The sequence below is a fragment of the Anomalospiza imberbis genome, chromosome 2 (assembly GCF_031753505.1).
Source record: "Anomalospiza imberbis isolate Cuckoo-Finch-1a 21T00152 chromosome 2, ASM3175350v1, whole genome shotgun sequence".
Classification (NCBI taxonomy): Eukaryota; Metazoa; Chordata; class Aves; order Passeriformes; family Viduidae; genus Anomalospiza; species Anomalospiza imberbis.
In genome coordinates, this window is record NC_089682.1 from 13,882,030 (window position 1) to 13,907,304 (window position 25,275).

Sequence of the window (25,275 nt, forward strand, 5' to 3'; positions counted from 1 at the left end):
GCCTCAGGCTCCGGGCACAGTGCCCAGCTGAGCGCCGCCAGCCCGCCTTCCTCACGGCACAGTGAAAAAATGGAGCATTAAAACGAAAAAAGAGCGATGTTTATTAAGAGCAAGTGCCGGCAGGGCCCGCCCGCTCTGCCGGGCCCGCCCGACGACTAACGGTGTCCTGCCCCAACCTCCGCCCCGGGGAGCGGCCGCGCTGCCACAGGGACGCGGGGCAGGACGGGGCCGGGCCGTGCAGTCCGGGGATCCCGGTGGGCAGAGCGAGGGCCTCCAGCTGCGGGCGGCCCGGAGCCCTTTCCGTGCGCGGCCAGCCGCGAGTCGCTGGTGCGGGAGGACCGCGTGGCTGGGGCAGGCGCGGCCGCGCGGTGACAGCCCCGGCCAGCACCATGCTGCCCACCCGGTAAGGCGGCCCCCGCGTCCTCCGGCGCGGGTGGGGAATGGCGGCCGGGGGAGATGGTGCCCCCGGCGGGCCCGGGCCCGGGCAGGGAGGCCGTTACCCTCGCTCCGCGGCCGCGCCACGCTCCGCCATGAGGGGCTCGGGGCGCGGCCAGGGCGGGGCACCCCGGAACTTGAGCAGCGCCGCGGGCAGCGCGGCCTCGGGCGCGGCGCCCGGGCCGGTCCGGGGCACCGGGCGTGAGGGGGCTCTGGGGGCGCGGCCGCAGCGGGAAGGCGTTTGCTGGCCGTGCCGTGACACACCGAGCCGGAGGCTGCGGCAGCCACAGAGGCGTTTCACCATCGCCATTCACGTCATTCCTGTGTATACGGGACTCCGCTGCCTTCAAAGATTTTTGTTTGTTTGTTTGTTTGGGGTTTTTATTTTATTTTGTTTTGTTTATTTGGTGCGTGTGTGTTTGTTTTCTCTTTTACTCTCTTAAGGCCTCCATGTGTATGTGCAGACAGTGAAGGCTTGTGTCTACATGATACATACGTGTGGATAGTGTAGGCATCCATGAAGGGGGGAGAGAGAGAGGTGTGTACATGGCCTTGCATTTCTGTCGGTGCCTGAGGACCTGCCACCTTTCCTTTTTCGAGGTGGAACCCCAGTCCCAGAGGAAGAAAATTAAGGGACCAGCAATCCATATTCCTTGTTAGGATGATGCTCTGAACTGTCACAAGGGGGCTTACACACCCTCTGTGTGTTTTTGTGTTACCACAGTTATGCTTGCCTAGAGGAGTAGAGCTGGCTAGTTACCTTGTAGAACACTTAGTGAATTGTGGGTGGATTGCATTCTCTGAAGGGTTCCATGGTTGTCCCTTCTTGCTTAATGGTTAAGAGGTTTATATCCTGCACTTTAGGCTTTGGAGGAGAAAACCAGGCTTAGCTGAATGGGACTGCTTGTGAGACCTTGTGAAATCCTTTTTGGTATATTCCTCCTTCCACTGCTATGCACACCAGCCAAGTGCAGGAGAAGTGTATGGTTAGGGTCGTGGGTGATTTCCTAGAGGCCCATAGATCCCATCTTTGTTAAGATGCTACAGGGTAGAAGCTGCTGTTGAGTCTAAGTTGGTTGTCTCAGGACATCTGAATAGTCAGTGAAGAGAACAATTACTGCCAGAGAAGCATTCTTTTCTCTTGTTTTTAGATAACGAAAGCTGTCAGTTGGAATTTCAAGGGGAATAAGAGCCTTGTTTGGACTGGAGAATCCACAGCATTAGCTGGAGTTTTACCAGCATTAAGGACACCTCTATTGTTTTAGTAGCAAGTAATTAGTGGAACTGTTGCACTGAGTATCTAGTTCTAAAAATCAAGCTGAAAATAAAGACTTTCTAAAGTCAACAGCACAAATCCAACATGAAATCCTAAATTACTTTCATGGGATTATTTTTAATGACACTAAATTCTTCTGCTCTGCCTATAGGTTGTGCATCATGAGGAGGCTTCCTTCTGTTCTGGCTAGGACACTAACTTCTGGGACCAATGCCTCCCCAGGGCTTCCTGACATGTCTGAAGGTAAGGTAGATGGCTGTGCTCTGGAAGATTTAATGATGTTACTGAGGAGTTTATTTTTTCAGGTGGTGTCCCTTCATGTATTAATATGGTTTGGATAATGAACGTGTCCTTGTCTGTTAGCTCATGGTAGAAGTGTTCAGGAAGCAGCAGGAAATCACTGTGTGTTTGGGAGGTGAATGGCACAAATATGCATAATCATTGAAACTGCAGATTGAGAGGCTCCTCTGGTCCTTCAGCCTTGGCAGAGCTTGGTTCTTTAATGGCAGGATAACTGCTGCTCAGCTTGGGTCTTGATAGAAGGCCCATGTAGTGCAGATAGGTACCATGAGACTGGAGAGAACGGCCAAGAAATGGGGAATTGCGTGGAAATAATGCTGTACAGAACTTTTAATCTGTCAGTCCTGTTAATTTTGCAAACTTGTAGAAATCTTTTAATCGGATCAGCAGCATTGCCTCGTGAAATTGCTCTTGTCAATAGAGCTTTGTGCTGAAAGTTTGTTTCGATGCTCTAATAGTAATAAGCCATAATGCTCCTGTTTCAGAAGCTTTTAAAAAGATTTTCTTGCATTCTAATCCCTTGTACTTGAAAATGGTAGGAGGAATAAGGCTGGAGCCAGGTACAAGTAATTCCTTCATGGAGCTCTGCTTATTTCTGAGATCTTTTTTCCTTTGAAACAGAAGACACCAACAGTTACTGGTTATCCAGTAAAAGAGAAAATGAGGATTATTTGTTGTTAGAGAACTTATTTTCATTGGTGTTAATAAATGGCAATTTAGGAGGTTAAAGGAGAGAAGCAAGGATACATTATGTTGCATACTTGCAGCTTGCCTGAGTGTTTATTTGAGTATTTGAAAATTATGCCATCTAGAAGGCCAGTAAAGACAGTGAAACAGTGAGGTCATCCTCGTACTCCAAGGGGTACTAATATTTTGTGGACTACAATAACTAAACATTTGAGATTTTATTTCAAAATTGTTCAAAGTTTTTGTCCTTATGTAAACTGTTCTACTGTTACGTAAACCATCAATTTGGTATCCATGCTTTCACAAAACAACAAATACTTTTTCTTACTAGTTTTTCACATGCTTCCTTTTCACAATTTTGGGTTCCCACTTCTTCCATGGCTCTCCCAAAGGCTACACAAAGAAGGACTTTGGAATTTTCCTCTGAAAAAACTCTCATCCCACTTCCTGAAAAATGCTACAGATAGTATTTCCAAAGTTAACAGTGTTTGTCAACTGTACATGGTAGCCCCAAGTTAGAAGAACTGTTTGGGGTTACACTGGAAGCAGACACTACACAGAGTCAGTGGACAGGGAACTGGAAAGCTGGTTTGAAAGGAAAGGACAAATTGAGTTGAGAACAAAAGGACTCTGACTGTAAATCAGAGGATAGATTGCCTGCAGTTACTAAAATTAAGGCACACGTGCCTAAACAGAGCAGAAGCAGGTAGAATAATCAAGTAACTCCTTATTAGATGTAAATTGCATTGTTTCTTTTCATTATTAATCTAACCTGTGTTTTGTACTCCACAGGACAGTCACCCATTCATGTGAATAATGGTGTGTTGTGGTAATTTGTACATATTGAAATATTTGCTATAACACTAAACTTAGCTACTGTTTTTCCTTACTTTAGCATTGATGAAAAATGAAGTGCCATCATTCTTCTCTGTTGCGTTGCTTAAAGCCCCTTTGCCTTTGGTGAATGGCCCTGGTCTTAATTGTGGCAGTGTTGCACTAAATCTCTGTCAGCACACTCTGTCTACAGTGCTGGATAAAACGTTTCTGAGAGGCTTGTGGGATACAAAATCTCTCACGGCAGCAGCTCCTGCAGTACTTGGCTTCATTTCAGACATTTGAATCTGCATCCTTCACCTAAGTCCAGACCAAGCTGTGTACCAAAGCTGGTGGTCTCCCTGAACCTGGATGCAGCTGGGGAGGCATCAGCACGAGGGGCATGGATCTCACTGGTAGAGATGAATGCAGTGATCTTGTCCAGCTGCTCTCCTCGTGTCCTTTTCCACAGCACAGTGCAAATAAACTCGGACCCTGCTGCTCTGGCACTGATGATCCACTGATGCCAGTTTAGGAGATACTGTGCAATATGCTATGTGAGCATGATGAAGAGGTCCCATTTGCTATAACTGTTTTGCACATTTAAGACATTTGCCAGATAATAAAAGAAATAGCTTATAGATTTTTGTGCTTAATTTTCTTACTTAAATTTCTGTTGTTATTTACTTAAATTTCTAATATCTAGAAGAGCAGGATAGTCTTTCCAGGAGGAAAAAAAGGAAAAAGTTAAAAACCATGTACTTATGAACCATAAAATGGACTAGATTTGGCTTGACAACATTTAGAAACGCTTTACACTTTGTCCCTTTTATTGTTAAGATAAACATTTTAATATGTTCTCAGCCTGGAAAATATTTATTTTTATACCTAGAACTGAAATCAGATGTATTAAATGGGACTAACAGCTTGTATAAATTTTTGCAGGTTTGGTCCAGAGATTTTTTTCAGAGCTTTTTACCTCTTTAGAGTTGAAAAGGACAATGAATTTAGTTTAAACAAAGAGAAAGTGCTGCTTATTTCCTGTTCATCCCGGCACAGTTTGCACACTGTTGAAAAATTGAGGTTTTGTGTTCTAGAAGCTGTAACAGTGTTTCTGCTAACACTGTATTGATCAAATGCATGCTATGGCAGTTTCACAGGTAGAGTATGAGTAACAAGAAAGTAATACCTATTCAGTAAGCAAGTCTGCTGCTGCTTAGGGAAAAAGGAATCAGACCGTCCCTGTTTCTGAAAGAAATCAACTCTCAAGATTTTCAATCAGGTTCTTTCCTTGAATTTTTTTTTGTTCTTAGCATTATTAGTAGAGGTCTTCTAATTTCAAAACATGTTTTTAGCCTAATTTTGTAAAGAAATGAGGCCTAAGCAATCTATATTTTTGTCTTTGTCTACCTATCTTCATGTCTTCCTCATCTTCCAGAAACTTTTGTTCATGTCAGTCAAAATAGATGAGCCACCAGTCTCAAAGAGCAACATATTTCCACAAATTTTGTGAAAATTTGCTTCCAAATCAGAGATCTGTTAGGGTGCCAGAGCTGGTGCTGGGGTCAGCCACGGACGCTGGTGTTTGCTGGCTGTTGGTGAGTCACTGGATCCATGTGCTGGCTGCAGTCATTCCCTTGCCTGCCTCTAGCTCAGGCTGGTGCTTCTCTAGCAGGCAGGCAGAGCAGAAACAGGCTGGGAGTGTAGGGACAGGGGCTGAGGGTGCTGCAGGGGAAGGAGAAGAGAAGGGAAGGTTTGGGGTGTAGCAGTAGTGGTGGTGTGGGGGGACTTGGGCAGAAGCTGAAGTGACTGAGGAGGAGGGGAGCAGAGCTGAGCGGATCTGACTGAGAGAGTGGAATGTGATTTCAACCCTAGGAATTCTGCTAGGCTCCTCCAGCGTTTATAGGCCAGCTTGCTGATCACTGTGAATACTCTGACTGGGCATTTAGTTTGAAAAATGCCAAGCCTGATAAAGAATCAGCTTGTGACTCACCAGCGGTCTCTTTCTATTTCACAATGAAATTCTGGATATTTTTTGGTTGCTCTTCCTTGATGTGTCCCTAACATTTGAACCTCATGGTATAAAAGATCTTTGTATATAAGCAAGGGATCCCGTCTATACAATTCTCAGCTTCTATTCTGAGCTGAGGAATTGTTGCTGCTTGTTTTCAGATGTTTCCAAATAGCCAACATTCACCAGTCATGGAGTAGTTTGGTAAATTTGATGGGACCTTAGCACACTTAATAATCTCATCTGAGAAAGAGTAGAAAAGATGATTATTCTTGAAATTTAGGAAAAAATTGTGCAGAACTACTAACAACTCTGAGAGTGCAAATAGGGCCAGAATAAATCGTACAGGCCTCTCTTCAGTGTCTTAAGACTGTGTTCTTTCAGATTGCTAAAAATTTGGGCTATGAAACTGCTGGCAAGAACCAGTTTGCTGATACTGCCTGCCTTCGTGGGTGGGATTATTTAATTGGTATTCTCCTCATTCCATTTCCCAGCTGCACTGTTCCCTTTTATGTTCATTTATGACTTTCTGATTTGTGTTATCTCCACAGTGTGTGTTTGGGCTTAATATTTTCAGATCAAAATTCCCCAATCTAATCTTGATCCATGCTGTCTTTCAGCTGTTAAGTAGCACTGTAGGTGACTACACTAACAAACACTCTTTGCTGTCTGTATGCAATAAGCTATGGTATCATGTTACTCAGCCCATTACTGTGATATGCCTACTAACAGCAGCAGTGAATTTGGCCAAACTTTCATTTCTGGGCTGCTATATGCATGAATTTGCTTAATTTTCCTGTTCTGGGATGAGGATTGTGCCTTTAACACTGGGCAACCTCATGTTTATTACTTGCAGAACGAAGCTTGATTTGCTTTGATTTCTTTTTTTTTTTTTTTTTTTTTTTCCAGTGCGGAGCAAATTGAGGGATATAGTGGGAGCATCTACCAACTGGAGGTACAGTGTGCATTACATGTATTTTACTTCATTTGTGAAACCAACCTGGAGCTCAGGGTTGTGGTAGTAGAAATTAGCAATAGTTAGCTTGTTGTCAGGGGAAGTAAAAGATCCCACTAAAAGGTAATTGAAACAAAGCTTCTGAATTGATACATTGTGGATCACAAATTTCTAAGATTTCTCTGGTAGAAATAAAATATCTGATCTTGGTACTTACGAGATTGTCCCACTAGCTTTAAATCCAGTGGGGGTTAGGAGCTGTAGAGTCTGGCTGTCAATGCTGTGTTGCTGAGCTCTCAGCAACAGGTGGATTGCCTACATGGTGGGTTTATCCTGCACTGGTTTCAGAGGTAGCTGAGCTTGTTCACTGTGTACCAATGAATGGCACCTGTGTCCCTTTGGAAAATTGTCAGCTTGGGATCTGGGTCTCCTTAATCAGGAGCATCTTGAGCATTTCCTTTGTCTGCCCTAACTTAATTTTTGATTAACTTACATAGACTTTAAATAATTGCTGGTTTGGCTTTATTCAAGTTACTTTCTTCCCCCTCCATTACATTGAATAAACCAGAATTGACTGTAACCCTCTGCTGTTACAGTCTGGAAAAGTCAATTTAGCAGTCTGGAGGAATTACTCATTGTAGTTTGGTTGGTCCCATGTTTTTTGTTAATTTTGGCTGTGTTTGCCGAGCTCTTTTTTCCCACTTTGTGCAGTGATAGGGAAATTAGGAAAGGCATGCCTGGGTGAAGTGTCTGATGTATCCAGGCCTTCTGACTCAGTTCGTCTAAACACAACTTCAGTCATTCTAACAAAAATGCCTGAATCTGGGAACCTGATTTTTGCTTAGTAAGAGTAGTATCTAAGCCTGAGGGGGCTTGAACTTTTCATCAAGTCAGCTAGACAGGGCTCTAGAAATTGTTTATGAAAAAACCTTTCCCACATCCCTAAATGGCTGAGGAGGAATGATGCCATATGGAAATGCCATTTGAAAATTGAGATTTTAGAGGGCTCTGGTCAAGTCTGATCTTCCATCTGTTTTTTTCCCCCTTTGCTCCCCTCCTGGAGGGAGAGCAGACTGAGGCCAGGATCACCACCGCAGTGTTTTTCTTAGACAGGTATTTCTCTTGTGCTGGACAAAATACAGCAGAAATGGTTTGCAGATTAATGAATCCTTTAGCTACCATGAAGAAGTAAAGCCAGAGAGACCAGAGATGGGAGTGCTTGAGAATGACAGGTTAAATAAGAGAGGTTGGGTGGACATGGATTGTGTAGCCTTTGAGAGCCAACTTTAAAAATAGAGTGACAAAGAGTTGATACTGTGGAGACTGAACAGCTGGGAATTTAACTGAGTTAGGCCACAGAATGACTAGAGAGGACAAATCTGAGGAACAGCTTGATAGGGGTCCTGAAAAGGGAGCTGGGGAAGGACTGATGGACACATATCTGGAATGCTGGGTAAGAGGAGGAATGCATGTTGGAGGAACATCTTTAGCCATTGATTTTGCTAAAAGGAGACTTTGGTTTGTGATTTCTCTTGTAAAGGCCAGTGGCATTTTGTATTTGTTATGAAAAAGAAATATCTTGCTCATGTGTTCTGTTTTTGTACTTGTAGTTAAAACTATTAATCCGTTCATTGTTAAATGTAGTCTAGATGGAGTTGTGGCTATTTCAGAAATATATAAACATTCCTCAGAATGTTTAGGGCAGGTGCTAGTTAGATGAATTATTGTTACTGTATGACTAGTACTGCAGTGTAACAGTATTTGTCCGTTGAAAAATGTTACTGCATTGAGCCTAATACTTCTGCATATTGAAGAGCACATTCTGAAGTGGAAGTCAAGAAGAATTCTGCTCCTGACCTCAGAGAAGCCAGGATAGAGCTGGTGAAAACATAATGCAGTTAAATCTTTATTGTTAGGTTTCTCTATGTTTGTAGACAAATTGCTGATTTACTTTCTGATTAATTTCTTTTAAGCCTTTCACTGAAAGAATTTGGAAAAAAATTTCATTAATAAGGACTAAGATGCATCATCTTGGATCTTGCATCTTTCTTTAGTCATCCAGTAATATTCTGTTTCTGTTTAGTGGCATAACTTAAAACATTAACCCTTTGCCGGAAGTTGTTATCTTTCTGTTTCCTCTAAACTGCATGGTAATCACGTTTCCCAGATGAGGTAAACCACATCTCATGTTTAAAACAAACAAACAAATGAAACTAACTGAAGTTTTCTGCTTGACTTTCACTCTCTTTGGTCATGGATTATTTGCATTTCCCCAAAACTTATTAAACAGAAAAGAGGTAATATAAATATGTTGAAGCTTGACTTTCTGAAATAATCTGTAATAATACTCAGCCAAGTAAGTCTTCATATTAAGTGGCTAATACCCAGAATTTATCCCAAGTCAAAACTTAAGACAAAATATTTTTTTGGTGAAAAGGTTTTATGTTATTTTCTTTACGTCTTTTTTTGGTTTAAATTAATTTTGTTAAACACAATGTCACTGAAATCTCAGCAATGCAGCAAGCACAACTTGAAGGAATGGCACACATCCAGAAATCTACCATTAAGTTTGGTTGCTTAGTGTTTTATGCATGCTTTCTCTATGAAATGGATCCATATTTTTGCTTATTGCTTGGCTTTATACCAGAACTGTTGCATGTTTAACCCTTAGGTTTTTAATAGATGGGTATTGATTCTAGGGATGTTTTGAAATACTTGCTTTATTCAGTCAGGTTGCACTTTTAAGGGGCGGGAACTTTGGAACAGGTAAGAGAGCGTGTTGGGCAAGACTGTTCCATCTTGTAGATACCTGCGCAAGGAATCATCGTGGTAGATTGGAAAGAAGTGACAGTAAGCTGGCCCCTTCTCCATTGTGAGAGTTGCATCCCCTCTGACTTGGTGGTGCTGGAAAAGCAACTCTGAAGGAATTGTTCTCCGTTTTCCATGTTGTTTCTTTCTGTAACTTTCTGTAATTTTAAGATGTCTGTGTAGGAAGAGAGTAGGTTAGTTTACTTTGTCTTTTAACTTGCTGTTAGAGCTGATGCTGCAAAAGGGGAACTCACCTGTGGATGATGGCAAGTCTTAGCAGATTAGTTCACTTGTCATTAGTGCTAGCCAACACTGTGCATCTACTTTACTTCTTGGGAGAGACTGTAAATTGATGGTCAGTCCTTTAATATTGGCAGTGTGGAAGATCTGTGATACTGTAGCTTTGGAAGACATGAATATGCACAAAACCTCATAGGTTAAATTCTGTGTGATTTGTTCTTTTCAAGGGGAATGATTTTGGTGGCATTCAGAATTAGATGCATTTTGTTCATCTCATTAGTGTGAAGTGTGTGCTTGCCACTGGTACACAAACTATTTAAAAAATTTCTGCAGTAGTCTTGCTTAGCATCTCTCATTTTGTGCATTTCACGTTCTTTTCAAGGCACGCTCACTATGTCTTGCTATTTCTACTACTTTTTGGTTTTAACTTTGATAATCATTGATGTGACGTCTTTTAGTTAGGGTTTCAGTTCTCTTGTTGTACTTCAGAATAAAGGTTTTTTTCTTATCAGGGATCATGTGCAAGCAATGCAAGAAAGAAAAGCTCTTCATACTTTACTGGCAAAACGGCAGGAAGATCTCCCTCCTAGGAGAATGAAGGATAGCTACTTGGAAGTTATTCTGCCTCTAGGAAGTCAGCCTGAAATAAGAGAAAAATACCTGAATGTACACAACAGCGTAAGGTAACAGAGCAACCATGTTAGACCTACAGGAAACTGTTAACTTTCTGTTTGCCATGTATGTAAGTATTTAATTGTAACCCCCTATATTGCAGGTTTGGAAGGATACTTGAAGATCTTGACAGTTTAGGAGGTATGTACCTATGCCCTTGTAAAGGCTGCACAAAGTGAATTTGATTACTGCTGAGCACTGTTTGGTGTGACACAGTAGGACCTTGGAGAATAGAATTATAGGGAAACCCATAATTCTACAATTTCAGAAGGGAAGGGAAAAAAGAAGACACTGATACTGAAAGAGAAGGAAGGATGATAAAGAACAGATGGAAGCAAAATTGTTTGGCTTCCTGCCTCTGACAGATTTTTAAAGGACAGGCTACAAAAATAAGTTCCTGAAAAGTGATCCTAGATTATGAATTTGGATTGAGTGTGAACTCAAAGAAAATTTGTGGTGTGCATATTGAAAATGAAAACTTAGGATTTTTTTTAATCGTAAAAAAAAATCTCAACCACAACTGCCACAAACACCCAACAGTTAATGAGATGCAAATATTTTAATCTTTCCTTTGGGGAGAAGAGAGTATAATCTGGAAATAATGTAATGTATCCATTGAGAACAAATTAAAAACAACTGGTGTATGTTCTTGGGTTCTGCAAATTGTTGTTAAGGGTAAAACCAACTCAGTTATTTAATGAGTTAGCTTTCTTAGTTTTTTCTCCTTTTTATTTATTTGTGGTCTTGAAAAGTTTACCATCTTTTTCTTTTGTGTAATAAGTATGAGGTTTTTAATAAAACTGGGAGATACTTTGTCTTAAAACATCACCAGGTGACTTCCTCCTTCATCCTAATTCTGTAGCTGGTTGGGAGCTTTTTGATGGAGGTTTTTGACAAAGAATTAGGTACTTATTAAGGGGAAGTTGTGAATAGAACATCTTTTTTCTGTTCCTTCTGAGAGTCCAGATGGACAAAATTGAGGAAGGCAGAGAAAGAAATGAATGCATGTCAATTGAGGATAGATGAAATAGCTGCATGACTGATATTTCTTCTTGGAGGTGGAAGATACTTGTTTCAGTATCTGTCCTGAATTAGAAAAGGAGACTTCAGACTGTTGGTTATCCTGCATTGTTAAATGAGATGAGCCTGTTTTTTATTCTGTGCCTTGTTTAATTCCCCCAGAAATCTGTGAAGATCTAATTTTTTTCCTGTGACCTCATAGAATGTCTTTGCCTTGTTTGCAGTTATACTGGACTTCAGTCAGTTCCACTGGGGATGTATTGTTTTGGGTTAATCAAGATTCTGTCCCAATTAAACAATATTCAGGGTGGCCGTATTGATACAGTAAGTTGATAGGCTTAACAGGTTTTAGAATTGTGACTTCAGTAAACATAGGGAAAAAACATCTTCGATTACTTGGAAGGATAGAGATCTTCCAGATCACAGATCACAGAATATTCTGGTCTGGAAGGGCCCCGCAAGGATCGTTAAGTCCAACTCTGAGGTGAATGGTCCATGTGGGGACTCATTGTGTCTTATCTCATTAAGTACAATACAGATACTTTTGATAATGAAGATCTGTGTTGAGTGAAAATTATATGAACACTAGGAAAAAACATGTCTTTGCAGCCTTCAACTACTCCAAGGAGCCTGTTTACTTGAATGTGCTCTTATGAACAAAGCTAATTAGTTTAAATAGTAGTTTGGCTAGTAGTAAATTGCAGTGTGATAAATACCTCTGACTATGGTTTTGTGCCTGTAAGGCATAGTTTATTTAATCTCCACCTCTTTAAAGGAATCAGTATTTAAAAAGTCCTCAGATAGCATGTATCCTTGGACAGCCTTCATGAAATCAAAATAGAAGCTAGGAAGAGTCTGAGACAGGGAACTGCAGAGGTAGAGCAGAGAGATTATGTGGGATTGGAAGTCAAGTGATGAGCTGGTTTAAAATGCTTAGTTAAATTTATCTTTGCAGTAAGTAAACATGCATAAAACTGAGATAGCTGCTGCTGTTTTCTTTATAGCAATCCCACGTGTTACATACATGAAGATGTGGAAGCTTTGCTCCAGATAGTAGGATAGTTTAGTTTGTGTTTTCCAGGTACCTCTTATGCTTTGCAAAGATGACTTTGATCTGCTCCACTTATGGTTTTGTTAAAGAGCTGGCTCCATTTTTGATCTCTTCACAGTTCTTATTTGCTACACTCACACCAAGAAAGAAATGCAGCAGAGGTCTCCTTTATCCATAGTTACAGCTCTGGTGGATAAAATCAGTAAGTGGCAATTTAGTAAATAAAATAGTTTCATCTCCTTGTCCTTCTCTTTCATCAGCTACTGCCTTCCCATGGTTGTTATTGAGGATACCTTTTTCACTCCTGTTTAGTTCTCTTCATCTTGTTTTAGCTTTGAAGTTTTCTGGCTTTTGTTGACAAGAGGTGGGAAGAGGCTTCTATAGATGCTTTTCAGCATTTCATGTCATTTCCCTTCAAAATGCATCTTATATGGTTCCTGCACTTTTGTGTTTAATTTTATTTTGATGTGCAGATTCTTAGCTTCATTATTGAACAGTGTTTGTTCTGGTGAATTGGACCTTGCTTGTGTTGCCTGTTCTGATGAACACTCCCTTGGGTCTGCTGTCTGTCCACCTCTGTGCCTGCTTCCTACTCCTGTTCTGGCTTCAAAAGTCTGCAGCGCCAGAAACTGCAGACAAGCAATGAGGTCCCTTGCAACTACTGTCTTTTCTGGGTTGTCTTTGTGTGTGTTGCCACTTTCAGATCACATAAAGGTCCTAGAAAATCTGGCCTCTCTAGTATTAGTTGTGAGTGATCTGTCTCCAGTAACCCCCTATTGTTTGTCTTGTAGATTTGTGCCAAAAGATTATACATCCAGACTGTGACATCAAATTCACAGGCAATGTTTCTTGGGTTGGGAAGACCTCCATGGAAGTGAGGATGCACATGCTGCAGGTTAGTCCTGTGACTTATTTCTGTCTTATAATGGGCATGAGGTGCTTCAGGGTTAACTTACAACAGCATATAGTGACAGGATAAGGGGGAATGGCTTCAACATGAGAGAACTGGTTTAGATGAGATAGTGGGAAGAAATTATTTACTGTGAGGACAGTGAGGTACTGAAACAGGTTGCCCAGAGAAGTATAGATGCCCCATCCCTGAAGTGTTCAAGGCTGGGTTGGATGGGGCTTTGAGCCACCTGATCTTGGAAGGTGTCCCTGCCCATGGCAGGGGGATTGGAACTGGATGTCTTAAAGGTTCCTTCAAACCCACATTATTCTGTGATTCTATGATTCTGTGACAGTTCAGGTAAACAGGTACATTTTTTTTATTCAACTGTTATCCTTAAGTAAAGTCTTTGATGTAGAAGCTAATGTTACACCTTTTTGTTCTGACCTCCTTACAGTGCTGGCATTAGTGGCAATTAGTGGTATATATAAAGAAAAAGCTATGGCATTTCTCAGAGTAAAGGTTAAGTGAGTCCTTTTACAATGACTGTGTTGATTTCCTCCCCTCCCTACTCAAAGTTTTTAATAAGCATTCCCTGATAAATGTTTACATTGCAGAATTCCTGAAATGAAAGTTTTAATTATTTCCTTATTTTTGACCAATTGTTAGAGGTGTTGGAAGGAATGACAGAATATGGAAGTAAGCAGAATCAACAGTATGATTGAATAGTTTATGTCAAATAGCACATTCCCAATTTTAGAGTTCAGTAATGTATTTTTTCCCCGTCTCTTTTAGCTACATGATGGTGATTACAGTCCTGTGTTAGATGCAACCTTTGTCATGGTGGCCCGGGACCCAGAGAATAAACGGTAATTTGTAGGACAGGAAAAGTTTCCTGACTTCTGCCATGCTGAAAATGGCAAACATGGCAGCTCATTCTGTATGTGTAGAAGCCATATAATGTAGGTGGTAAATAAACCACACAGCTGATGCTTTCTGCTGGCAAGTGTTAACTTTCCTGTGACAAACTTCAGACTTCAGCAGTCATGATACCAGGAATTGCTGGTTGTCTTGGAATCTGACCCTTTTTTTAAACAGCTTTTCTTGTGTGTTTGAGTGACTGGTCTGAATGAACACAGAAGTGAATGAGTCTGCCAGAAACCAACCTGCATTCTAGTAGTTGTTTGAATTGATTGAGTTTCAGTGGTTAAATAGTCTTTGAGTGACTAATACCATTAATTCCCTAATAGACACTTCATAGGTGTCATCAGAATAATTCAGGTTAAAACTTGCTTGTATAAATAAAATGAAACTGGTAAGTATTCCCAGAGAACATAAAAAAAAACCCCAGACACTTATTTTGTTATTTTTCTGGTTTTACTTTCTCTATAATTCTTTAGCTATTAGAATAAAAGGCTGCTCAGTTGCCATTTAGGTTTATGACTCCAGCATCAGAAAAATTTGCTGTAATTCTTACCTCTTTCCTATATAGCCTGCCTAAGTAATAACCATTTCTCTGTTTCTAATTAGTTTAAATAATTGCTTGTATTTAACAAAGGTGTGTTTAATGAAGGGGTTTTACTTACTATAATTATGTGGTCCTGATAACATTAGAAGTAGTTTCTAGGTTTTTCTTCAGACTTTTTCTAAAACCAGTGAATATACTATACATTAAGAAAACAAATTATATTATGGTTCCCATTTTAAAGACTAATTTTTCAAAATAAGGACATCAAATCTGCTGTAATTACACAGTAGCAGATTGACTGAGGACAAGCCTACATGGACTTGTGCAGATAGATGCAAACTTCCATGGCTGTACAAGCTAGCTGGCCACAGGCCAGCTGTGTTGTGGAAGCATTGTCTATATAAGGAGGGTATTTATGTGAGTCAAAACCCTTCAGAGAGGTACAGGATATGTTAGGTTGGCTGTAGCCCCACAGAAACAGTGTTGTGTGGCTTTGGGACCATAGCAAACTTGCATCTCAGGAGCGTGGGGCATGGCCAGGAGAGCTGATGTAGATGTGTGCTGAACTGAGGGGAAATGTGCTCTGTGATGGAGAAGGAGCTGGTGGATGTCCAAAATCCAGAGGTTTAGCAAACCAGGAAAGATCAGTTTGTTCTAAGAAAAAAGCACCTCTCTGCCTCTTGTTGCCAGCCCAAGTAAAGGCTAGGGGTAGAGGTGATTTTTTCAGCAGGTCTGTGTGTGTGTGCATGTATGTATATGTATGTTGTTCTCAGCATTTGTATAAATGTTGAAAGTTAAAAAAATAATAATTAGAAACTATGGGGAAGAGCAGCTGTTGAAAATAAGTGTTTTTCTTTACTTGTGCAAATAATTAAATGTCATATAATTAGGTTAAAGTAAACTTACTTGTGCAGTAGAATAAACACAGAAATGTGCTCAAGGCATGTCATAATCTTTGATAAGTGGTACATGTGGTTCACAGCTTTTGGCTGTTGATAAGGCTGTCAAGGGAGCATGTAGATTATAAAACCACTTCCTGGCTACAGCACTGTGCTTCTGTTCCAGGAGGAATGGTACCAGTCAAGTTTTGCTTTAGACTATCCTAGATCATCCTGTTTCATTTGCTGAGTTTCTGAACAGCTTTATTCTTGAACAATTTTCATTATAATTTATGAGTACAATTTTGGCTTCTTAAGAACCATAGATGTGTCATTTTTCTCTTTCCTGATTTCACTAGGTAGTGGTTGGATCACTTAACTGCCCCTTCAGACTTAAAGCTAATGTGATAGTCTGTTGGCAGCCATATTTATTTTTATCTTATAACCTGAAGTATGTAACTTTATTTTGTAGTGTGTCTGTAAGCAGAAATGAAAGACTGTTACTGTATTTATGGGACAAATTCTTGTAAAATTTGTAACTTAAAAACTCCTGTTCATAGGCCAGCATTTGTTAATCCACTCATTCCTGAGAGCCCTGAGGAGGAAGAAGTCTTCAAGCAAGGAGAATGTATGTCATATTTCCTGGTAGTATGCACATCTGCCTCAGATTCAACTTAATAGCTGGGAGGAAGCAAAGTTCAGGAGTTCTGCTACTTAGAAATGTTCCTAATTTGTTTAAAATCAGATTTTGGTTCTGTCTCATTTGTGTCAGTAGAGTAAGAGAGTTGAAAAGCCTGCTACCACAAGCTTGGAAACTCTTTGGCTAAACTGACAGACACTCCTGATGTGCTCTGCACACCCTCTGGACTTCTCCCTTGGCAAGATGCTCCATCTGCTTCGTATCTGAGTGCAGCACAGGGCCTCCTAATTCTCTGGCCCACTGATTACCTTGTGGTGGGCCTGCAGGACATCACAGCTCCTCACCTGTATGGGTGCTCATGTTCCTTTTGGAAAGAAACTTAGGAAAAGTGGGAGAGCAGGGGAAGGAGCTTGTACCTCCATCCTCATTTGTTTCAAGCTGGAGTTTTAAAATGGAGAATTAGAAAAACACTGAAGACTGAATAAACTGGACAGAAGATCTTTTAAGCTAAAATTTCAGTCATTGCAGCCTGTGGTAATGAGTTCTGTCATAAACTTTCATTTTGTACCATTGGCAAAACCTGAAGCTGATTGTTCTGTAGGGTTTTTTGTTAGATATGTTCTGTACTTCGAGGGCAGTACTCAAGTTTTCTGTAGGAACAGTGTGTGGGTGTCATAAAATATGTGTAGAAGTTCTTCATCACATTGGTGAGGTACTAGTGAACTTCTGCTTTATTTTTATTTTACTGCAGTCAATTATAAAAGCCAAATTTCTCTTTGGATTTATAGCACCATGTAGCTTTTAAGTTATGGGGGAAAAGGAAAAATAAATGGAAAGATGGTTGATTTCAGGTTGAAATCTTCAGAATCATTATTTGGTTTTTTCTTTGAACTTTAATACTATTTTTTTTACTATTCAGTGAACAAGTTGAAGAGGATTGAATTCAGCACTGCTTCCTTACTGAAAATGGCTCCCACTGCAGAAGAAAGAAACATTGTGCATGACATATTCCTTAATACACTGGACACAAGGCAAGAAGGGGAGGGGTGAAGGAGAACTGACATCTTGTGAAAGAGAAAATTGCCTTTTGAGTGGGTGCTCGTAGCAGAGTAGTCAGGAATAAATGCACATTTAAATTCTGTGGCAGTGTATTTGAAAGGCAGGTACAAACTTTAATATGACATCTGCGGCTCTTAGAACAGTCTTCTGTTGTTCTAAACAAGCTGTTAGGAATATTTTTGAAGAAAAATGTTAATAATGTTTAACCAGATAAGAGAATGGAACGGTTTTTTCAGTCATGACTTGCACAATTTGTTTTCTGCCATGATATCTAATTAAAAAAACTGTGAGGGCAGGAACTGGTCACCTTTTAACCAAATAACCTTGCAATGTGTTTTAAATACAGTAACTGACAACGCTGTTTGAGGGAGTTGTTAGCATGCTTCTCTTATACTTAAGATTGAAGTCATCTGATGCCAACAGTGACAGAACAATGTTTAATTACATTAGTGCAGTGTTGTATTTATGATACTTTATAATTTCTTTAACTTATTACCCTATAAAATTGTTATTTTTCAAGCTGTTTACCAAAGACAGACCTGCTTTCTCTTAAAAGTAGAGGTTGTACTTCTGTCTGGGTTTGAAAACTTCAAAAACTGTCTGTGTGTTTGATGTTGAATTTTTCTATTAGCTCACTGTGTGCTTTTATTTCCTATTATGACTTATAAAACAGAGCAAGGCTTTTCTGACCAAGTGTGCACTTTGTGGTTGTGATTCATCTTTTCTTTCATGTACCTTTCTCAAGCCTCTTCATTCACATAAGCTTGCACATTAACAAAAGTTTTTGAAAGGTCAGGAGCATAAATTTATTGCAGTAATAACTCGACGGACAGCTTTAGATAAGGCTTCAAGGTCAGCTGGAACAGTGTTTAGTGGTACCATTTCTGTTTTGGGCTTATTTTGGTGTTCTATATTTTTGTGGGTTTTTAAACTATGTGTCTGCATTTGCTATTTCTGCTTTTTTGGCTTGCTGAATTCTACTAATTCTGTGGACTGTAAAGTTTATTGTCTCTTCCAAAGGACAGTGAGTTTCCGGAGTCGTAAATTACCACCCAATTCAGTGTGGATGGAAGATGCAAAGCTAAAAGGCCTGCAGATTTGCCATCCTGAGGTATTTTGAAAAATATTAATGAATTACTGAAAGTTACTTGAGAAGTAACTTTGAGAGGGAATTTTTACAGGGACACATAGTGGCAGAACAAGGGGTAATAGCTTTAAACTGAAAGAGGAGAGGTTTAGAATAGCTACTAGGAAGAAAATTTTTACTGTGATTGTGGTAAGGCTCTGGAACACGTTGCCGGGAGAATTTGTGGATGCCCCATTTCTGGAAATGTTCAGAGCCAGACTGGATGGGGCTCTGAGCAACCTGGGCTAGTGCAAGGTATTCCTGCTTATGGCAGAGAGATTGGAACTAGATGTCTTTAAGAACCCTTCCTGTCGTCACAGCCCCCAGCTGCATAATAATTAGCATTGACTCCATGATTATCAGAAGGCTGATCTATCAGTTTATTATACCATACTTACTAAGAAACCCATCCCCCTTAAAGACAGTCACAATGCAGGTGGACCCAATTGATCCTTCAATCTAAACACCATCACCAGTGGCCAATTCAGAAACCACCCTTTGGTAAACAAATCTCCATAACACATTCCACATGTGCACAACAGCAGGGACAGCAAGTGAAGATAAGAATTGTTTCTCATTCTTTTCTCTGATCTTCTCACAGCCTTCCCCAGGACGATGCCTGGGAAAGTTGTGCCTGCTGCTCTCTGTGGCCAGAGAGCTGCTGCCACACCTTGCAACCCAAACCATTCTACGACTATGAATTTTTGCCTAAGATTAGTCAAACCATTACTTGTTTGGCTTCTGCAGTCCTTGCAATTTAGAGCCTAGTTTCTTTTGCTAGTTTTTTTGTTATTTGTATGGATTACCACCACAAAATGGACATTTTTTAATGACCCTGTTTTCTTACCAGACTGTTCATTCTGTGTAAAGAAATTCCTTTGCAAAGTGTTTCCAAAAGTTTGGCCTTTGGTTGCTGATACAATTTTACGTTGTTATATTATCCTATCAAATTAGTCAGATGAGCTTCTATTAAGTAAAGTTGCCTTGGACATTTTGAATTTTACATACATATTTCATTAGTGCTTTTTATATATTCAGGTGTTGGGACTTCTGTTATATACTGTGAACTGAAGTGCAGACTTCAACACAAGGCTTTGAAGATAATTTGGTATTTGTTTCTATGTACAGGAACGGAACATCTTCAATAGGATCTTTGGGGGTTTTCTCATGAGAAAGGCATTTGAACTGGGATGGGCAACTGCTTGCAGCTATGGGTGAGTTGTCGACCCACAATATTTGTATAATCCAGAGCATTTTGCTCATACACAGAGGTTGGAAACCCGAGCTAACCAACTTAATGGCAATCTGAGCTGAAAAAAATTAGGTGTCTGGTAGAATCGTGCACTATTAGAGCGCAGTGCTGCTTTATTTGGAGCTTCTATCATATTTACAAAGAGATTGGCATCTTGCTCCTTGGAGCTTGGGTTTTAAGCATTACTTGTCAAGACAGAAAATACATCCATTTTCTGTTTTCTTTTACCTTACCAAGCTATTGAGATGGACTTTTTAACCATATAACATATTCATTATATCAAATAATTATTGCATCTTTGTATTCAGTACACAAGAGGAGCAGGTTCTAAACTTCTTCTGTTAACTGCTTGAGCTTAGGAGGTGTGACTGAAGTCATGAAGATTGTCTAGAAAGTGTAAGTCATAAGATACAATAATTGTGCAATAATGTATCCTTAGAAAGTGTGTACTTCATTGGTGTGAGAGATTTCTTCAAGTGATGACAACTCCTTACACTTCCTGTAGCCTCTGTTTAAGAAGAAATATATTCTCTAGTAACCTTCATTAAAATGCTGACAAGTAAATATTTTAAATTTTTGCAAACATCCCTTTTAATCTTGAGAAGAAATTTCTCTTTTGCTTCCTCAGGGGTTCCAGACCCTTTATTGTATCTGTTGATGATATCATGTTTCAGAAGCCAGTCGAAGTTGGATCCTTACTACTGCTTTCTGGACAGGTAGGAGTTGATTTCCCTTTGAAAAGGAGCACACCTTGTCTTTGCTGTCACCAGTGTTACTCACTGAAAATGAACAATGTGTTATGAGAGTGTGGGACTTTTCTTGTTAAATGGTGTAATGAAATCTGTAACAGTTTTCAGCAGTGGTGATAAATTACAATCTCTAACTCTTGTTTTAACTATGTAGGTCTGTTACACAGAAAAAAACTACATCCAAATTCGAGTACACAGTGAAGTTTACAATGCAAATACCAGGGAGCACCATACTACCAATATTTTCCATTTTACATTTATATCAGAGAATGAGGTCCCACAAGTTGTACCTAAGACATATGGAGGCAAGTATCCTATTAATATGTTCTCGTCATAATTCTGTAAAAAAAGATGAATTTGTTTCTCTTGGAACACTGGTCATTTTAATAGATGAACTATTGGCATTTAAATAATTCAACAGGATTTCATGGCAAACCACATAGATTCTATACTTTGATGATAGTGTGGATTACTTCTTTCTTTTGCCATTCTGTTAAGTTGTAGTTGCCCAGTATTGATACTAAGGTACTAATGTGGTTCTCTCTTTTCTCCACTTTATTTCAGAGTCCATGTTGTATTTAGATGGGAAGCGACACTTTACTGCAGTCATGAAAGAAATCTGACAGGCACTGGGTGCTGCAGCAGCATGCTGTCTTGGCAAGAGTTGTCACTACAGGTGGCTAATGGACAGATGCTTGTAATACTCAAAGGAAAACCCAACAACCACCCAAAACCAAACCAACCAAACCCAAAGTCCACACCAAAACCTGTCTTTTCAGTACTTTTCATGTATTTGCTTATATTTGGATTTTTTTATTCTTTTCTGCTGAATTTGTTGAAATCTTTTACATGCCAGTGCTAGGAAAAGAGGCTGAAAAAATGCGTTTGAGGCTTTGGATAGATTCTCTTTGTCTACTTTGAGAGATCTCATTACAGTCTTTGCTGTCTTGTCACCATCTGCTGTCTTTCCCTTAGTAGCTCTCCTTTGTATTTCCCTGATAAGGGATAGAAGTTCTGTCAGAAAAAAGGTGTGCAATAAGTAGATACACACAGGTGAGGCAGTTTGACCTACATTCTTGTGTAAATTAGGTTAAGGGTCATAATTCTTTTTTGAATAAGGACACATGCATCTAAGCAGCAGCTGAGGCTCAGAAGTTACTAGTGTGTACACAATGGAAAGCAGGTGTTTCCCATCACTGGGGATTTTACAAGGTTATTGCAGCTTATGTTTGGGTGGTTTTTATGTTCCCTTGGGGGGAAACTGATTTTTGCACTGAAAGGAGGTGGCTAGATGGTATTTTCTGGCACTCTGTGTCCTTGCCAGTCTCTTCTAATTTTTTGTTTGTTTATTTTAATATATAACTTTGAGTTCCTTAGTGAATTATTTCTCGTGGCTTGGAAACTAGAGGTCTGACTGGTGAGACTGGGTGGGACTGGGAAATGGTGTTGTAGAACAGAACGTTTTGGTTTATTAAGGACTGGGAACAAAAAAGGTAAAATGCTGCCCAAATGGTAATGGTGACGCTTGGTGCTGCAGTTAGGTGTCCTGAGAATCTGTATTGAACAGCTCCCAGGTCAACTGCTGAATGATGGGATCTTTATCCCACTGGTACAGCTAGAGGACAATCTCCTTCTCAGCTGGATTGTTTATCTGTTCCCTTGGTGGACTGAAGTGCAGTATGAGTACTGCACAGCTCTAAAAGTTGTCAAGTTTACTTGTGAAGGACAGAGAACTTCCCCAACGAAGAGGGGACACCATGGTGGTCATAACTATGGCAAATAAATAACAGGAAGAGAGTACTTGGTACTGAAGTGCTTCTGATGTAATGGAGAAAGTTTTAATTATCTCCAATTTCTAGCACAAAGCCCAGTTTCTTGAAATCAGGAAGCTGAGTGGATGGGAGGCATCCGCTTTTAGCAGTGAGTATGTCACAAGCACAGAACTGGATCTCTGGTACCTCACATCAAGACTGATGTCCCAACTTATCAGGACACCCAAAGAAGAGTTGGGCTCAGGGGTTAAACAGATGAAATGTGATGTCTTACAATACGCAAGAATGGATTCTGGCTTCCCTGTGAAGTTTAAAATCTTTTGAAAAGAGGATGCAGCAAATAGTAATTATGTCAATCAGCACAGATGCCTGAACCATGTTGATAAAGTAGCATGTTGAGGTTTTATTTCTGAGTAAGAAAGCCTGAGACAGTCACAATTAGGAGCAGTTTCCTTTGGTGCTAGGATGCATTGAAGTTCATGACCCCTAGCAGCTCTTTGCTATTCCTGTGAGAAATTGTAATTGAGCATTGTAATAATCAGCATGTTACACATCAGCCTTTCTTTCTTAAGATTCAGCTGCTCTATTGGGTAAATTAGATGGCTTTCCAGAGGAGGTACAGCGTTGTGGCCTGATCCAGAACAGATTCTTGGATTGCTCTGATGGTAAGGTCTTGGTTCCTTCCATAGAGTTTCTCTGTTCAGCCACACTCCAGTGCTGACTCAGCTCTATGACATTAAAATCTTAATGATTATGATGCTGTGGAGATAAATTGTATTTTCTGTGTTTTTTCCTTTTTAAAACTGACTCCATTAGACTGACCACACAAATAAAGAACTGAAATTGTATCTCAGCTTCTTCCCCCTTGTTGCAGGGATCAGTGTCGACTGTTAAAAAATAAATAGGAAGGCAGGAAGTGAAAGGATCTATTTCAGAACTATGTGTTACTCTTGAGTACCTGCAGGTTTTTATTACTGACCCAGTGATCCTACCCGGATCACTTTTTTATAACACATATAAGTATAGGGGATGCCAAATTCATTCTCTACTGACTTTTCAGCTGCATTTAAAGGTGAATTTATCATAATTTCTATGATAATTTAGCCTTTGGGAAGGGGTTGGAGAGAAGAAGAGGTAATATAGTATGGAGGAAGGTGTGACATCAGAACCTCTGGACACAGTGAAGAAAATGAATGCCACAAATGAAGATGCATAGAAGAATTGATGTGTTCTCAAAGATCATGATAACTTAATCACATACCACAGTGGCAGTAGTTTCAGAATGTATGTGCAGCCATACAGAATGTGTGTGCATATGCACATATGTAAAAGATACATGCTTTTCAGTTTATTGCTATATATACGTGCTCATGTATTTTTTACTCTGAGATGGTAACTCCAAGCTGTCCCCCTCTCTGGTATCTTTGTTCAAGGGTATGCATGCTGCTTTGTGCCTTTGTGTGTATGTGAGAAAAATGTTCTCAGCTCTCACATTTAGAATTAAAATATTTCAACATAGTAATTCATGTTGGGTTTATGTTGCAACTTTTATCCAGCCTGTCACTGCTGTAGGTGACTAACCATTACCACAGAAGCCTAAAGGAATTGCTAGAAAATCTTCTTATTTATAGTAAGCTTAACTATATAATTAATTGACTGTGGCTCTGTAGCAGGAAGCAAATGTCTGTGCTCATTGTTTCTTGGAATACAGTGAGGAGGAGCAGGATTGCCTCCCCTTACCCTTTCACTTAAGAGTGATATAAAAGGAGATTTCTGTGGGATTGGGTGAACTCAGTGCCCAAAGGAATGCCTTGTTTCAAATGTTTTTATTTTTCTGTGGTTAAAAAAGTACTAAAATTACTCAAAGTTCATGTAACAGCTTCTGATAGACCTTTTTCAAATAGGAACCATTCCTTCCTGCAGCCCTGTCAGATTGTGCAGCCATGTCACATTGTACAGCACTCTGGAAAGAAGTTTGCAGGAGCTGGTGCAATGTGGGCCATAGAGCAAGAGTTCTAGTTCAGAAACCTGCTCTAAACTCACTGCATGCTCAATTGGTTTTACTGCACATCTGGTCCAGCCTTTGGTGACACTGGTTTGATTGCTGATCCTGCTCTGAATACATTCTCAACTAGGCATGGGAGAGATCATTTCTTCATGGCCTAGGCACAAGCTAACAGGAAGATAAAAGGGTAAATACTCAGCTTTCGTGAAAGAGAAATTGGGGACTCCTTTTGTGGAAGGTGTAGTTGGATAACCAGACCTGCACAGAAAATACACTGGAGCACTTCTTTGCCAGCAGAGATCCTCATTCCTGCAGGGCTCCTGTCCACAAAGCTGGAGGCACTGCTGGGCATTGGCAGGCTGGAAAATACCTGTAAGATCACTGAGTCCAGCTGTAAACCTAATACCAGTACAGGCTCCCAGCAATGTGGTGTTTATTTTTTGGATATACTTGCATTTGCATAGGAAGAGGTTTCTGTGGGCCAGGAATGGGCATAACCTAGGAAGGCTGCAGAAGGCTACATCAGCTAATAACATCAAGAATTTGTGCCATTATTATTATTATCATCTGAATTGATGCTTCTTTGATACTTCTGGAAGTGATATCCAGGTCTCAGCTAGATCCATCCTGCTTGGAGAGGTGGCTTTCATCTGCAGACCTCACCACCACCTATAGTTTAACAGCTGAGGGGGCAGTAGAGGGGTGTAGGATGCTTGCCCAAAATAGCAGAGGAAGTTGAAGACTGTGTCTCATTATTAGTCATTACTTGCCTTGCAGGAGCATTTTTGCTTTTTCTGTAGAAGGCAGGCTCACAATGGCATCTGCATTTTATGCACTTCCAAGAATATATCCTGGGGTTTGGGAAAGCAGTGATGTATGAAATGTAAGTTTTCCACTATTTCAAACCTCAGTTAGAGTCCTGGAAGAACAGGCTGCTTTGTCATTTGTTCATTTCCAATATGTACAATGACATGGCAACTCAAATCTTTGCTTTAAGGGCTATGTCCCTATTTCCCTAGTACTTTTTATCCCCATTGAACTGCATTAAAAAAAAAACCCAACAACCCTATGCCATCCCTTACCACATGTTTAAAGTGTAAATGTGCATTTATAAAAGCCTTGAAAGTTTTCTCAGCTACACTGCTGTGACTTAAATTTGCAATGGTCAA

At 40.2% G+C, this 25,275-nt stretch overlaps 1 protein-coding gene across 3 annotated transcripts; it reads left to right on the top strand.

The window, feature by feature from the left end:
* On the top strand, positions 1–23,623 carry ACOT9 (acyl-CoA thioesterase 9). Of its 3 annotated transcripts, XM_068179868.1 has the most exons (16): positions 1–403; positions 1,863–1,954; positions 3,491–3,517; positions 6,432–6,477; positions 10,038–10,208; positions 10,301–10,338; positions 12,387–12,470; positions 13,060–13,163; positions 13,953–14,026; positions 16,064–16,131; positions 17,063–17,174; positions 18,223–18,313; positions 19,457–19,542; positions 20,209–20,296; positions 20,484–20,634; positions 20,894–23,623. In XM_068179868.1, exons 1-16 carry the CDS (start codon positions 390–392, stop codon positions 20,950–20,952), a joined length of 1,305 nt encoding a protein of 434 aa, XP_068035969.1. In that variant the 5' UTR covers positions 1–389; the 3' UTR covers positions 20,953–23,623. The 3 variants fall into 3 exon arrangements, with proteins under 3 accessions (XP_068035969.1, XP_068035970.1, XP_068035971.1); XM_068179869.1 differs by lacking the exon at positions 3,491–3,517; XM_068179870.1 differs by lacking the exons at positions 1–403; positions 3,491–3,517; positions 6,432–6,477.
* The last annotated feature ends 1,652 nt before the right edge of the window (positions 23,624–25,275 follow it).